A 16,899-nucleotide genomic window follows, 5' to 3' on the forward strand; every position below is an offset into this window, starting at 1 on the left:
CCAAAAACAAAATAAAAGTTAGTCTTTAAAGCTCAAGCTCAGTTTAAAAAAAAAAAGGTGCATTACTTTCAGTATGCTGTTTTCCCTTTGCTGTTGTCTCCTGGTTTCGGTGAAATATTCCTCCTCCGATCCCTCTCCCCTGCTGCTGTAATTTTCTGGTGCATCAGGAGTTATTAGAGCTGAGGGAGCTGTAACAGGCACTAATCCAAAAAAACTATGCCCACCCTTTTGACCCACCTCAAAGATCGTGTTTCATACATGGAAGCTAGTATGGCTTCTATGAATGGAGGAGCTGAGTGGAAAGGGCAGATGTAATTGTAAAAAGTCAAGTGATTTATTTAATTTATTACAAAATCCACAAAGTTCAAGATATATATATATATATATATATATATATATATATATATATATATATATATATATATATATATATATTTTTTTTTTTTAACTAAAAAGGCTTTAATGGGTGATGGTTACACATTTCCTAATAAAGTAATAATCATTAATTGTTTTTTCTTTTAGAAATTACATATGATGCGGCACAGAACCTCGTTAACAGTAGTAAGTAAAATCTTTCTTTACGTTTTGGATAACACTTTTACAGTAAATGTTCAGCTCTAGCTGTATTAAACAAATCTGTTGACATGCAGAACCACCCTTGGGTTATCTTTGGGTTCTGGCTCCCTTGGATCCTAGCAGGGCTGGTGCAAGGATTTTTGACACCGTAGGTGAAAACCTAATTTTGCCGTCCCCCTCCCATTGGCTCTGCCCCGGACTGAGATTCTTGCGGCGCCTCGCCACTTATTTCTTCAGCCGTGGCCCACAGGCCTGCACCTGCGCCTCTGGACCTAGCTTTAAGACAAATAGTGGCGGCACGGGCTCGCTTCCTTATGCTAGCCATGGTCCACAGGTATATGGACAGGCTAGGGTAGTATATAGACAGGCTAGGGTAGTATATAGACAGGCTAGGGTAGTATATAGACAGGCTAGGGTAGTATATAGACAGCCTAGGGTAGTATATAGAGACAGGCTAGGGTAGTATATGGACAGGCTAGGGTAGTATATAGACAGACTAGGGTAGTATATAGACAGGCTAGGGTAGTATATGGACAGGCTAGGGTAGTATGGGGACAGGCTAGGGTAGTAAATAGACAGTGTAGGGGGCAGGCTAGTAGTCCAGCAGAAGCTGTTAGGGCATGCTGGGAGTTCTAGTTCCACAGGTGACAGTCCACTTTTCAGCTCATAGCTGACCTCCTGCCTCCACTCACCATATCTTGGGCTTTGGCACTGAAGGTCCCCCAGAGCTAGGTTTTCCTCAGCACATGTCAGTGATGACCGTGTACAGAGCAGAAACAGGCCCTCCGGGAGCGAGGCATGGCCATCAAAGTTCCCAGTCACCTGCTGACCATGAAGTGGAGAGGGGGGGAGTGCAGGTCACCGGGGGGGCAGGGATGAACACTAGGGAGAGCAGCAGTTTAGTGCAGGCTAGTGGGACAGATGGGAATTCCCACTACAGAGACCCCCAGAACTCCTCAGTACAGGCTGGAAAATGTTGCAACCCTAGGTGCGATGGGGAGAGCAATCACACGAAAGATGCCCTGTGTCTGTGTCTCTCCCTCTCTGCAGCAGCTAAAAGCCGTCAGAAGGAGGGATACAGGGCATCGTTCCTGTGATTGCTCCCCCCTCCCAGTCTTGCTCACAGCTGGTTCTCCCTACTGTTCTGGCCCCCTGTGTGCCCAAGGCGTCAGTGACTCACTCACCACCAATCCGAATTGTGCACACACAGCGCTGCCTAGACGGACTGTGCTCTGCACACTGCAATGCACAGCAGCAAATATGCACAGGGAGGCAGCACACAGTGAGTGACAATCCGGAACGCAGACAGTCAGCACAGCACAGACAGGATACATACTGAGGCAGAACTATTCCAGCGGAGCCGAGGTGGCTGCAGAGAGCTGATCCATCCAGGCTGGCCTGCACCCTCCGAGCGAGGCTAGGCAGCAATGCGCCCCTAAGCTGCAGTGCGCCTTAAGTGGCTGCCTAGTTCGCCTAGTGGGAGCGCCGGCCCTGGATCATAGGCACGGGTTGCACATGGGACTTTTACTTCCATCAAAGTCACAATAAAGCCCTGCCATTCCCAGTCTCATGTCCTTCACATTTGGGCAAAGAACAGATTCATGGTATGGTAACATCCAAGTATAGCTCCACTTCATATCTCTATCTCCATAAGACTGGCTAAATTGTAAGTGGATGTTAACCATGAGGCCTAACCCATAACTAATCAAATTTGATAAGTGAATTGTGCTTTGAATGTCATTGTACTGCGCTTTGCATTTTGTACCGACCACATGCCTAAGCAAGGGGTCTTGCATTGCCCTGAAATGTAATTCACTGCTGTAATATGGTCTCTTTTTGCATTTTTGGGTGCTATTTTGAGCCTTTAAGATGTGCTGGCGATATAATGTATGCTTTGACTTGTGTTGACAGCTGGTAGTTGCTAGAGTACCCACTTACTCCAAGCCATTTCCAAGAACGTGTGCAATGTGAATATTCTACTTGGCTAACTCATAATTTAACATAACTCATAACATAAGAAAACAGCAACAAATGTGCTCATAAAGTGGGAAACCTTTTAGGATTGTTTTGAAGTGAACAAAAGCTAGACTAAAAGGTATGAGCAATTCTGCCTGGGTTCATTGAAACCTGCGTGAAGTCTGCGAAAACCGAACTTTGCATTGAACCCCCCGAAGTCTAGGCAAGCTATTGTCAAAAAGGGGTATGGGGACCTAGGCACTGGCATAGGGGAAAAATAACAAAGCAATACATTTTTTAATGCAAAATCAAGGACCACATAAGAAAAACACCAATTTCAATTACCCCCTTTGAAATGCCTTTAAGCTGTATGTGGTTTTAGCGTCATATATTTTGGATGTGTTGTTGATTTTTTTTTTACTTTTACATTATTGCTTGGCAGCAGCACCCCAGTCTGCTTTATTTCAACCTGAATAAATAATGTCTGAGTTGAATGGTGGCAGTCATAACAGATTTAAAAGCTATAGGTAAGTTTACACTTAAAAAAATAAAGCTACAGGCGGGACAATACATGAGCACTAGAATAGGCCGCATATAGAAAGAGACAAGACAGGGTTTATCTTGCTACAAAAATTAGACTGTAAACAACAAATATTATACAGTGGCTGGACATGGACAGTGCAGCTGTAAAGACAGCAAGAAATTGGAGGTGTGAACCACACTTCATCTAAGCTCTTTAAATGTCAGGTTTTTTTCCTGAGAACTGACTTTAAGAAATGTAGTCTAACAGCATTTTTCCACTGAGTAAATACAAAAATAAAACTCAATGCTCAATGACTTAGATTAAACTTCCAGATAACTAAGCAGCTAGCACAACAAGATTCACTCTAATGCCCGATAGGACACGATAGGATTTTCCAATGGAAAATGTGTAATAGGACCTTGTTGTCGGAAATTCCGACCGTGTGTAGGCTCCATCACACATTTTCCATCGGATTTTCCGACACACAAAGTTTGAGAGCAGGCGATAAAATTATCCAACAACAAAATCCGTTGTCGGAAATTCCGATCGTGTGTACACAAATCGGACGCACAAAGTGCCATGCATGCTCAGAATAAATTAAGAGATGTAGGCTATTGGCTACTTCCCCGTTTATAGTCCCGACTAAATCTAAATTCTTTTCTTTTTTTTTTACCATCAGCGAATCACCTAAAATCAGTGAAAAGTCATATGACAAATCCAAAACATGCAGAATACATAAACCCCCCCCCCCGATCAAAACAAAATGTGTGTGTTAAAATAAATTAAGTATATACGGTACAATCGAACTTCAAGAAGTCCATCAAGTCCAACCTAAAGGTTGAGGTAGAGAGTTCCAAAGAATGAGAGAGGCTCAAGAGAAAACCAGGAGATGAGCATGGAAGGAGAAGATAAGGGAGCTTGAGAGCAGGAGCTTGGGGCAGAGTTCTAAATGGCATTGTATATTGTTGTTAGTATTTTTAATTCAATTTGCTGGGCATTCGAAAGCTAGTGGAGGGATTGGCAGAGAGGGGTGGCATACACTGAGCGGTTGGTAAGGTAGATGAATCTGGAAGCAGCATTCATGATAGACTGAAGAGGGGAGTAGCCTATGGAGAAGGGAGTTGCAATAGTCAAGGCGAGAGATAACAAGGGAGTGAATGTGTAGCTTGGTGGTTTCATTAGTTAAAAAGGGGCATATTTTAGAGATGGTACGGAGATGAAGTCTATAAGCTTTTGACAGGGATTGTATTTATAAACATGTATTCTATTCACAATAGAGAATAAAAAACGTATCAAATGTTTAAACTGAGAAAATGTACCATTTTAAGAAAAAAAATAAGGTAATTTTGAAATTGATGGCAGTAACATGTCTCGAAAAAGTTGGGACAGGGCCAAGTTTACCACGGTGTAGAATCCCCTCTCCTTTTAACAACACTCTGTAAATGTCTGTGAACTGAGGAAATCAGTTGATTCATTAAGCTTGCCATACATTATACAATTTTCTTATTCAATTTCCTTTAGATGTACCTTCAACTATGTAGTGCAAAGGCCTGCCTGATTGCATACAAATTGAAAGTGTTTAGGTTTGACCTCATATTAGATGGTTTTAGTAAATCTAAAGAAAAATTGTACAAGAAAATTGTATAATGTATGGCCAGATTTACTTAGGAGGAGTGAAGGAAAAACTGTGGTGGAGGAAAAACAGTGGTGGAAGAAAGTCATCTGGGTGTAAAGTAGCTGGACCTGCTGACAGGAGAAGGAGAGGAGGTCCATGTCTGTCACTCAAAGTTTCTTTTCAGTTAGGCCAGGGGTCTTCAAACTACGGCCCTTCAGTTGTTCAGGAACTACAATTCCTATCATACCTAGTCATGTCTGTGAATGTCAGAGTTTTACAATGCCTCATGGGATGTGTAGTTCTGCAACAGCTGGAGGGCCGTAGTTTGAAGACTCCTGAGTTAGGCTTACATTTATAGTTTGGAGGTCTATAAAGGGGTGAGTGCATAATACACTAGCACACACTGGTGGTTTGTGGTAGAAGGAGGAGGTTATAAGAAGGAGCTTTGATTCACTTGAAGAGTGTCAATCTCGGAATTGAACTTTAACACAATGAAAGTTTCTGGACTAATGTATCTATATATTTTAACACACACACATTTTGTTTTGATGTTTATTTGTAATGTATTCTGCATGCTTTGGGTTTTGTCATATGAGTTTTCACTTATTTTAGGTGATTCACTGATGGCACATTGTTTCGTATTTATTAGCATTTTTCAATTGATTTATGTTCTTGCCTAAGAACCAATTCTAAAAATAACACTAATTTACAGACAGGAGGAGGTGAAAAAGTCACATGGGTTTGTTAAAGTATATCTAAACCCAAGACAAAAATGTAATATATTGCAGCTTACCTGTTCTTGGATGTGGTAGCTGGATTTATTTATTTTTTTTCTCAGTACATATTTTTGCACGTACAAAAATATACCTGTTTATCTAGATAGACATCTATTATTCCTGTAACCTTCTGTGTACTGAACTGAAATCTTAAACAATGTTATCAGCTTTCCCGTCTATCTTCTGTGAACTACAAAACCCATATTTTTTATGTAATTAAAAAATGAGGGGAGGGGGAGCAGTTTTTCGTCCAAATCAGGAGAACAACCTAGGCTGACAATGCTGCTTCTCTATAAATACAGTACAGTGAATGAGTGTTGCCACCCTAGGACAAGAAGTGTGTTACTGTCAGGATCACCAGGTAAAAGTAAAAGATAATAATACCTGTTGATCTTGCCAGAAATGATGTGTTCTCTGAATTGATTTGAAATCACCAACAAACATTATCTTCCTTCTAAAGCATCTTCTGTAAAGTGCAAATACTCCCACTAGCCATGTAATGGAGATAAAGAGCAGAAAAAGAGCAGCCTATGGTGACAATCTTGGCTCCTCCATAGATACAGTGGAGTGAGTGAACGTAGCCACTCTAGAATAGAATGTGTGTTATTTGCAGGGTCACCAGGTGACAATTAAGATAAGAAAGCCTGTTTTGGAGTTTAGATGCACTTTAATGAGACAAAACAAAGGACAAATCTAATCTGATTTGTTTCTACAGCCTACTGTACATTGTACATCATCATCATATAAGCATTTCTTTTTATCAGGGCTTGATTCCTGTTTATCCAAACTAAACCATGATCTAGTGTGGCAGGGCTGCAAAGGGTGGTATGCAGCCTTATCTAAAGTTGCTATTAGTAAGGGTCTTCTCAAACTATTGCACCACAGTAAAGTGTATTGGTGCAATGTAGTACCACTCATTCTAAATGGCACCTCCTCAACGCATTAACATGCTGTGCCCTGTACTGCCGAACCTTTGTTGCATTTTGGTACATTAGGCAGCCCTTTAAAGTGAACATCAACATCTTGTCCTACCCTTCCAAAGTTCTAGGTGTACTGATGCACAATTGGTTAGCTATCTCTTTCAGCCTTTCTGCCCCCAGTAGTGTGCCTTCTGTGGCTATGATATTTTACCTTTTTTGTGTGAAATAAGGCTAATCAGTGGATTAAAATAGCAGGAGAGTGACACAAGACAATTGGCCAAAGAGGGGGAAGTGGAAATTTGGACTAGCTTGTCGATGTATTATTAACACTATGACATGTTTATACCACTAGTTGTACGTAGCCTAAATCTAAGATGGTTTTATACAAACTTTTTATTTAGTATCACCAAATATACACATTTCATCTGGAACCACTGCTAAAGACAGTTCTGGGCTTTCAAAGTAGACAAAACTTCACCATATTCACTAAGCTATATGAACTAGCGAAAACTCCTTTAGTAAATCAACCCTAGCCAGTCACTACTTCTTTAATTAAAATTTGACCTTTTCATTCACTTTTGATAATTGCGCACCCCCGTTATTTTGTTGGGAACCAAAAAATTGTTTGTGCTGGGTCCTTCATTACAGTAACTGCCAGACTGACAAATTATAGAAAGTACTGTAGATGCAGGAAAATACTGTTGTCTTTTCTCTTCCTAATGCAGACATGGCACAGGATTGATTTAGTTTCTCATTTACTTTCTTTTCCAGTTCCAAGTGCTACATATCTTAGTACTTCAACACAGAGCAGTGATCAAACCTTATTCGGTACGTTGCATATAAACAAAGGGAAACAAAATGGTTTTAAACTGTTGAGATATATATATATATATATATATATGTATATATATATAGTATAAGAAAGAGTTCACAGAGCACACTGTGTTACCTAAAAAGACAACAAAGCAGAGCTGCTTGCTTTGGGGTCTGAGTGAAACTTTAGACTAAAGCCTGGTACACACTAATGCCGCATACACACGGTCAGAATTTCCGACAACAAATGTTCGATGTGAGCTTGTTGTCGGAAATTCCGACCGTATGTAGGCTCCATCGGACTTTTGTTGTCGGAATTTCCGACAACAAAAATTTGAGAGCTGGATCTCAAATTTTCTGACAACAAAATCCATTGTCGTAAATTCCGATCGTGTGTAGACAATTCCGATGCACAAAATTCCACGCATGCTCGCAATCAAGCAGAAGAGCTGCACTGGCTATTGAACTTCATTTTTCTCGGCTCGTCATACGTGTTGTACGTCACCACGTTCTTGGCAATCGGAATTTCCAACAACATTTGTGCGACCGTGTGTATGCAGGACAAGTTTGAGCCAACATCAGTCGGAAATAAATTCAGGATTTTGTTGTCGGAATTCTCGATCGTGTGTACGCGGCATATGAGTTTTTAAAACCTGTCGGAGCCCCTGTACTAACTATGCAAAGTTAGTATAGCGATCTCTCTTTCTGAGCTGTTATGTTCTCCACCAAAACACTCTGATCAGTGAGCGCTGCTCAGGAGTCGGTCAGCTGCTGCTTTTCCAGCATGCAGTAATGTTGGTATGATAGGGTGCAATTTATTCTAAATGGCACTGCAACCTACTCTTCGGACTAATGAGTATAGCCCTATTCTGCCAAAAAAGCAGCATGCACCTTTTTGGTGTGTTAGGCAGCCCATTTAAATGAATGAGCTGCCTTAATGCAACTTGTGGCATAACATGCATTCATGTGTAGCTGAACAGCGTGAGTAGGCCCTAAGGCATTATTATGTATAATAAAAGGTTCCAGACAGCCACCCTGGCTGGACCAGACACGGGTTGGTGCGACGAGTTGCTCTTCATGCTGAATGCACCTTCTCACTGCATTTGCGCTGTAGTGCAGCACAATGCACGGCAACATGTTTCACTGCAAAAAATGCTACATGCACCTTTTTTGGTGCTTTGGGTTCCTGATTCAAATTAAAATGCTGCATGCTAACACAGAGCATAATGCATTTTAAAATGTTTGTATTTGCACACTCCCTAAAATCTTATATTTCAGCTGTCATTTTGAGTGCTGGGCCCTTCAATTTACTGTCAGACTGACAATCTATAAAAAGTAGATGCAGGAAATACTGTTGTGTTTTCTTTTTTTAATGCAGTCATGGCACAGGATTGATTATTTTTTTCATTTACTTTCTTTTACAGTCCCAAGCTATACACATTTTAGTACTTCAACACAGAGCACTGGTCAGTCTGTATTAGGTAGGTTGAATACATGAAATAAAGGGAAACTAAATGGTTTTATAAATCAATTTAAACTATTGTTTTATACACAGTATATATATAAAGAACTGTATAAGTAAAAGTTTTAAGCGGGTGTGAAAAAATGCTGAAATTAAGATTGCTTTCAGAAATAGAAGTGTTAATAGTTTATTTTTATCAATTAAGAAAATGGAAAATAAATGAACAGAAGAGAAACCCAAATCAAATCAATATTTGGTGTGACCACCCTTGGCCTTCAAAGCAGCATCAATTCTTCTAGGTATACTTGCACACAGTTTTTGAAGGCAGGTAGATTGTTACAAACATTAGGCTGCCTCAAATCCTTCTGTCTCTTCATGTAATTCCAGACACTCAATGATGTTTACATCCGGGCTCTGTGGAGTGTGTCTTTGGGAATGTTTGACCATTCTTCCAGAAGCGCATTTGTGAGGTCAGGCACTGATGGTGGATGAGAAGGCCTGGCTCACAGTCTCCAATCTAATATATCCCAAAGGTCTTCTATCAGGTGCAGGTCAGTCAAGTTCCTCCATCCCAAACCCGCTCATCCATGTCTTTATGGAACTTGCTTTGTGCACTGGTGCTCAGTCATGTTGGAACAGGAAGGGGCCATCCCCAAACTGTTCCCACAAAGTTGGGAGCATGAAATTGTCCAGAATGTCTTGGTAACACCTTAAGAGTTCCCTTCACTGCAACTAAGGGGCCAAGCCCAAGCCCTGAAAAACAACCCCACACCATAATCCCCCCTCCACCAAATGATTTGGACCAGTACACAAAGCAGGGTTCATAAAGACATGGATGAGTGAGTTTGGGGTGGAGGAACTTGACTGGCCTGCACAGAGTCCGGGACCTCAACCCGATAAAACACCTTTGGAATAAATTAGATTGGAGACTGTGAGCCAGGCCTTCTCATCCAACATCAATGCCTGACCCCACAAATGCGCTTCTGAACGAATTTTATTCACTTTTGTATTTGACACGCCGCTTAAAATCTGATTTTTCAGCTGTCATTTTGTTTAAAAAAAAATAAGTGGTGAGCCCTTTATTTTTATTATCACTATTAAAATACTGTTGCAGACAGAATTGATTTTTTTTTTTTTCATTTAATTTTGTTTTACAGTTCCTAAGCTATACAATTTTTAGTACTTCAACAAAGAGCACTGGTCAAACTGTAATGGCTATGATAACTACATAAAACGGGGAAAACTAAATGGTTTTCAGACATTTTTAAACCATTTAAAAAAAAATATATATATATATATATATATATATATATATATATATATATATATATATATATATATATATATTTTTTAAATGGTTTAAAAATGTCTGAAAACCATTTAGTTTTCCCCGTTTTATATATATTCTACCTTACAAAGGGTTCACAGAGCACCCTGGGTTACCTAAAGAAACAACTGCATCTGATTTTGGCACGGTTGGGCCATCAATTTTCTGCTGGCTCCTTCAAATTTTCAATCAGGAAATGTTGGGAGGTGGCCAACAGGGCCGCCCACTTCATCAGGAACTGCCTGAAATTCGCTCCGTATATGGCCAGCTTAACCTGTCTGATAAGTGATGAGTCACTGGTGATTAGTAATTTTTTCTTCACAGCAAACAATGAGCAAAAAGGAGCATAAAGCTCCACCTGTTGGCTCAAAAACAGAAATATTCTATATTTCACATTTACCTGACAAAAAATATTTTTAAATAATTATATTTTTCTATATTACCCTGACCTTAATATATGTAAATATATATTAAGGTCAAAAAACTAATATAAAGAAATGACATACAAAACCATTATACTGTATATTTGCTTTAATATTAACAATGGTGGCTAAGGGCCTGTGTATGTATGAGTGTGTTGTGTGGCAACTCATCCTTCATTGAGTCAAAGACCTGGAATATATTTATTATTGCCTTTTCTTTTTAAAGGAAGCCTGTACTAAGAGAAATTTGGATCTGCTATTTCTGGACTTCTAAAAATGCTAGTTGCATGGCACCACAAGCTTCTGTACTTTCTAAATCATAGATCTGAAATATGCATCTGGCAAGTAAATTCAGACTGTTGACGGCACTTCCAGCCTACATGCTTGTTCCAGATCAGCAACTAAGAAGTATTTACCAGTAATGGCTGCCTCCATATTGAATTGATTTAGTTTTCTTATATCTACTTTCATTTACAGTTCCAGGCTATACAAATGTTAGGACTACAGCACAGAGCACTTCCCAAACTGTAATAGGTAGGTTGAGTACATGAAACCATGAACAGTCTCTTTATAAGTCAACATCACCTAGTGCTTTCATGTATGTCACAAAACACGAAGGCACTGTTACTGCAATTGTCCAGTCTGGGAGCGTTTAAAGGAAACTTCTACGGACATAAATATGCAGGCTGACATAAGTTTTGTTTTTTTTTTTTGCAAAAAAATTTTATTCAGCAAAAAACAATATAAACATACACAGTAAACACCAGAGTAGGTGAAACATCATATATGAAAAATAACACATAGTTCACATTGACCCGGTCCATAGAACTGCCTCCCCTATATATATATTACAGTGATTGCGCTGTTTTTTTTTTTTTTTGTAAATTAAAATTAAAATGAACTATATACAAACAACCATGGGGAAAAAATGTATATAGAGTGGAATATTGCATCTCTGCATCAGGTATATCCCCGCACCAATTCCTTACCCCCACCCGCAGGTCATGCCCCTCAACATGTAACACATATATAACTCTATCTCCATATCCCTCAATCCTTTACTGATTCTCCCATTCTCCCAGTGTCTCCCTTGAGTCAATCCACCTATACCAGACCCTCCTGAATTTCTTGGGAGCTCCCCTGGCCTTGTACATCATACGGTAAAGAAGAACGTCAGCATTCACAAGTTTCAGCCACATCCCCAACGTCAGCCATTCCGTATGAATCCACCTCCTAGCTATGAGTTTCCGAACCCCAAAATACAGGACTATAAGGAACAGCTTGGTGTGCTCATTCACCTCCTCTTGGTCAAAAAGTCCCAGTAGACATCGCAAAAGGGAACATATATTAGGAAGGTCAAATTTATGAGCTATAAATTCGGTCACCATAGACCGCAGTGGTCTCATCTTGGGACATTCCCACACCATATGAACAAAGGTGCCATCCGCCGCCAAACATTTATGGCAGGTAGCTGAGTCCCTTCTGTGCATATGGAACAGTCTGACCAGGGTATAATACATCTGATGGAGGTATCAAAGCTGTATCATCTTATCCTTTGAGGAGATAACAGAGCCCAGATAAGTATGCAAAGCCTCCTGCCATAATTCCTCTGTTCACTCCGGTACAAACCCTTCCCACTGAGACCTGGCCCTATCGATCAGTCTGGAGTCCCCTGGGCTCAACTCCTGATAATATCTGGAAATTCTTTTTCCCGGGTCAGGATCCAAAAGGACCTTTTCCAAAGAAGTATTCTGCACCTAGACCTCCCTAATACCAAACTGTGCCACTGCCGCTTCATGCAGCTGAGCATATATGAAATGCCAAGTTCTGGGTATCCCAAACTGCTCCCTCAGCTGCGCAAAAGTGCACAACTTACCTTCCTGATATATGTGGTGGAGATACTTAATCCCAAATTTAGCCCACGCAAAACCTTCCCCCATTTTAAAGAACTCCTTTAGGACTCCATTATACCACAGAGGACTATTAAGCGACTTCCAAAGGGGCCCACCCCTCGTCTGCTGGGCACAGAGATGAAATATCTGACCAGGTAGAGTCATCACAGAACCCACCCTTCTACCCAGTACCCCCTTCCTATAGACCATGTTTAGAAGAGCTTCCAGTGAAATAGCCACCGCAGATTCCAGCAATGTAGTCGCATTAGGGACCTGAGGAAAAAATCTCCAATGTAGGAAAGACAGCTGCGCTGCAAAGAAATAAGCTCACAGGTGCACCGGACAGTCAGCAGGAAGCACCACATTCTCATCAATAGGAACGACTTGGCCCAGTTAATTCTGAAGCCAGAGTAGTCCCCAAACTCACGAATCAGCCCAAAGGCTGCTGAAAGGGAGGAACCTGGATCCTGCAGATATAATAGCATGTCATCTGCATACAATGACACATGTTCCTCCTAAGGCTGACATCTGTGACTTTAGTCAGTCAATGGCCTTAAGCAATGCAAAAAGAGAAGTCACAATTCCATATCTGCATATTTGGTCCATGTCAGTGATTGGAAGCCTATGGGTGACCATGTTGGTCAAGCAACTAGCATTTTTAGATTATATACATATCCAGTAATTGACACATTTAGGATTAATTAGCAGGTATTTATGTTAGTACTGAAGGGCATTTTGGGCAACTTTGCAGTGATTTGTGATTTACTATAATGGCAGGTATACAGTAATTACCGTGAAACTGCTGGCTATTATAATTTAAGTAATTGTGGCAAGGATAATAATAATTACATTGGTAATAATGACAACAATGGTTAAAGCTGATCTCCATTTGTTTTATTACATTTTTGGGGTTGTGTTCGATATGTGCAAAGAGAGATCGCACAAATACTTATAAATATAACATTTATTAAAAGTAATGAGAGATACAGATAAAGAAAATATGACAAGAATACTTAACTAAAGATGCTGTTTCCGCCACGGGTCCCTCCTGCACTTGCAGCATGGCCAGATGATCAGACAATTGCATGGTTGCAAGCTCTGGTGTGAGACTAACCCTACAAGTTCTAGCTAGGGTATATAGGTCTTGTATGAAGGAAATGGTCAAGCCCACCTTCAGAGCAAAATGACCTTCTAATTAAAATTACAAACTCCTGAAGGACAGGAGGCTGGCTTATCCATGGAGTCAGCTTACGATCACATTCCAATGACATGAGTTAGCTTAAAGTTACTAGAATAACCAAGATATTAGAAGCTTTATTAGATATTTGTGAGGCAACTAGACAGCTAATAATAAGGAATTATGACATATGGAATTTCCTTATCACCATGTTTAGTGAATTTTAAATAGTTTGTTTGGACCAAGCTGATCCAATTAAACTATTTACTTTGCTAACAGATGGAGCTGCTGTCAGCGCTGAAAAAACTGTAAGTAGCCTCAGCTACATACAATATACAGCGCTGTGTTCCGGTAGCAGGACGGGAACCTCCAACCCCACTCCAGGAAAATTGATTCACACTGTGGGTAGCTTAGCCAATCACAACAAGCTTTGTATTATATGAATGAATACATATCTTCCTCTGACTGCATTCGTAATGTCTTTCGCTCACCTCTCCACCTCAGCCAATCAGAGAAAGCTTTATATTCATTCATAAACTACAAAGCTTCTGTAAATGGCTGAGTAGCGCTCAGCTGACTCAGTTTTGTTCTGGGAACGGGATGGGAAGTTCCTGTCTCACTGCCAGAACACAGCACTGTATACTGTATGTAGCTGAGACTGCATAAATAGTTCATTTGGACCAGCTTTAAATTTCACAAATTTCAAAACATGGGGATCAGATTTAAGTGATAATATTATTTAATATTGATATGGAAAGCAGGACTATTAGAAAATAATTAGAATGAGCACATTTTATTTAGAAGAGGAACTGTAGACTAATTTTACAGACTTCCAATTCACACCAGAGTGGCTAAAACCTGAGAGTAAAGCCTGAAGTGTTAGGTTGGCCATACATGGATTGAAAGTTGGCCAGTTCAGTAGGAACTGGCCAAATTTCAATCCATGTATTGTTGTTTCTGTTCATGAAAAGTCAATATATGAATGGCTTGTTGGTATATTTTTGCTTGATCGGCACAGGCAGTCTATAGGCGCCAGAGCTGATCAGTGTAGGCTTATGGCGGGAGTCCCACTGTCAGAATACAATGACACAGAGGGAGGATTCCCTCATCCAGCTCAAAGTGTGGGCGGGGACATTGGTTCAGTTTTTCATTCATGTATGGCCAGCTTCAGTGATTTCCACTCATTGCGATAGGTAATTATCATAAATAAGAAAGCAAATTCTGCAAAAATCTCCTGTTTGCTAATCTCGAATACACTACTTACTTTGCAGCTCTTGTCACTCTGCTTTCTCTTATGCCGCGTACACACGATCGGATTTTCCAACAACAAATGTTGGATGTGAGCTTGTTGGCGGAAAGTCCGACCATGTGTATGCTCCATCGAACATTTGTTGTTGGACTTTCTGCCAACAAATGTTGGCTAGCAGGTTCTCAAATTTTCCGCCAAAAAATGTTTGTTGTCTGACTTTCCGATCGTGTGTACACAAGTCCATCGCACAAAAGTCAATGCATGTTCGGAATCAAGTACGAGCCGGAAGCACTCAGTCTTGTAAAACTAGCGTTCGTAATGGAGATATCACATAACTATTGAACTTCCTTTTTATCGGCTCGTCGTACGTCTTCTACATCACCACATTCGTAATTGTTGGCCAACATTTGTGTGACCGTGTGTATGCAAGACAAGTTGGAGCCAACACCCTTCGAACAAAAATCCACGATTTTGTTGTCGGAAAGTCCGATTGTGTGTATGGGGCATTAGAAGGACTCTTGGCTCCTTGTGCTACTTTCTACTCTCACACTCCAGCTCTGCTGTACAGGGACAGTAAGAGAATGATACCAAGTCAAATTCAGGTACTTACGATGCTGGTATTTAAAAAATGCTTTTAATGTTGTATTAGGTTCACAGCTGAGTGTTTTGAAGCACATTTTCCAAAGGATTTCGACACCCATCAACAAGATTCCCAGTATATTTAATGGTGCCCAGTGACATGTGAGCATCTTGTTACTTGATACTCAGAGTTCAAAAAAGTACAAGCGTTTCTTTGAGTTGTACATTTTTAGTTACCATAGGTTTCAATGGGAGGGCCTGAAAAATGCCTAAAAACATGCGTAACTCGCATTTTTGCACACTCCAGCTAGAGTTGGAGAAAGCACACTCGCAAAGTTTGAAAGGCCTGGATTGGCTGCTATTGATTTCATCTGAAGAAGGGAAGAGTGCACTACACATTTTCAATTTGAACTGCTTGGAGTGGCCACCAGGGGGTGCACAAATCAGATTTCCAGCTCCCTCTCCCCCGTATAGGTGCATCTGTAATGAAAGGATGTGCACCGTTTAAAACAAAAACAACAGAACACTGATATGTACTATACAGAGGATGTGGAATTGCAGGGAAAATCTTGCTGTAAGTGAACTAATACGTTAATATGTCATCTGGTTTATGCTACTGACAACTAACCTCATATGTATGAAGCAGACTATGTTTTTTATTACATCACTGTCTGTGTACAAGTAACTCTGCATATAAAACTCTTCTGCAATGGTGAAAGCAGTTCCCTAAGCTCCATGTTAAACTGCAATCTTGATTCTCAAAGTAGCATGTTTTTTGAATATCTTTACCATTTCTAGACTTATAACTCTTTAATGAGAGCTATGAGTCTTGGGACTATTTTAGGACTTTGATTAGGTTGAATAGTGAGGGTTTAAAGAGGCAACCCTCATTTCTTTGCATAACCATCCCTATCAAGAGCTTTCTTGTTTAAAGAGGAGTTCCACCCAAAAGTGAAACTTCCGCTAATCTGCTTCCTCCCCCCTCCATTGCCACATTTGGCAATGGAGGGGGGAGGAAGCAGATTACATGACATGGTCATCTTTCAGGGAGGAGGGGAGAACAGGGAAACCTGTTTTTGACAGGTACCCTTCCTGTCTTGCCGCGGCGCCGTCCCTCGGAAATTCACCCCCCCTCCTCCTTCCCCCCGCCGCCAGGCCAATTAAAAAAGTGCAGTGTGCATGCGCAGTAGGGAACCGGATGTGAAGCCGAAAGGCTTCACTGCCGGTTTCCCTAATGAAGAATGGTGGTGGCAGCACCTGACAGCCAATCCGAAAATCGGCTGGGGTGCTGATATTGCGGGCTCTCTGGACAGCTAAGTGACTATACAATAAAAGTCAGCAGCTACAGTATTTGTAGCTACTGAATTTGATTTTTTTTCCCCCAGGCAGAACACCGCTTTAATGGGTGTTTAGACTTTTGCCAAGCACCCCAAAAATATCTCATTAGTGGTAACCAAGCAGGGTGGTGCGATGCAGCGTAGTGACCCAAGTGTTTGGTGCTACATTCAGCCTGAGGCTATTTATAATTTGTAAATATGTAAACTCAAAGCTAAAGTCAGCCATAGGGAAAAAGAGAATATTTATGCAGCAGGTAACAAGGTAAAGTGGCCTC

At 40.7% G+C, this 16,899-nt stretch overlaps 1 protein-coding gene across 5 annotated transcripts in view; it reads left to right on the top strand.

Annotated features, from left to right (window-relative positions):
- The window catches only part of LOC141109236 (chymotrypsin-like elastase family member 2A), a 43,957-nt gene that overhangs the window by 13,789 nt on the left and 13,269 nt on the right, over positions 1 to 16,899 (top strand). For 2 of the 5 annotated variants that reach the window (XM_073601014.1, XM_073601015.1), the window contains 4 exons: positions 523 to 561; positions 7,138 to 7,194; positions 8,604 to 8,660; positions 10,868 to 10,924. In XM_073601014.1, the coding sequence (XP_073457115.1) occupies positions 523 to 561; positions 7,138 to 7,194; positions 8,604 to 8,660; positions 10,868 to 10,924 (210 nt within the window). The remainder of the gene's footprint in view (positions 1 to 522; positions 562 to 7,137; positions 7,195 to 8,603; positions 8,661 to 10,867; positions 10,925 to 16,899) is intronic. The other 3 variants (XM_073601016.1, XM_073601017.1, XM_073601018.1) reach the window with 3 other exon arrangements.

This window comes from Aquarana catesbeiana, linkage group LG01 (genome assembly GCF_042186555.1).
Source record: "Aquarana catesbeiana isolate 2022-GZ linkage group LG01, ASM4218655v1, whole genome shotgun sequence".
Taxonomy (NCBI): Eukaryota; Metazoa; Chordata; class Amphibia; order Anura; family Ranidae; genus Aquarana; species Aquarana catesbeiana.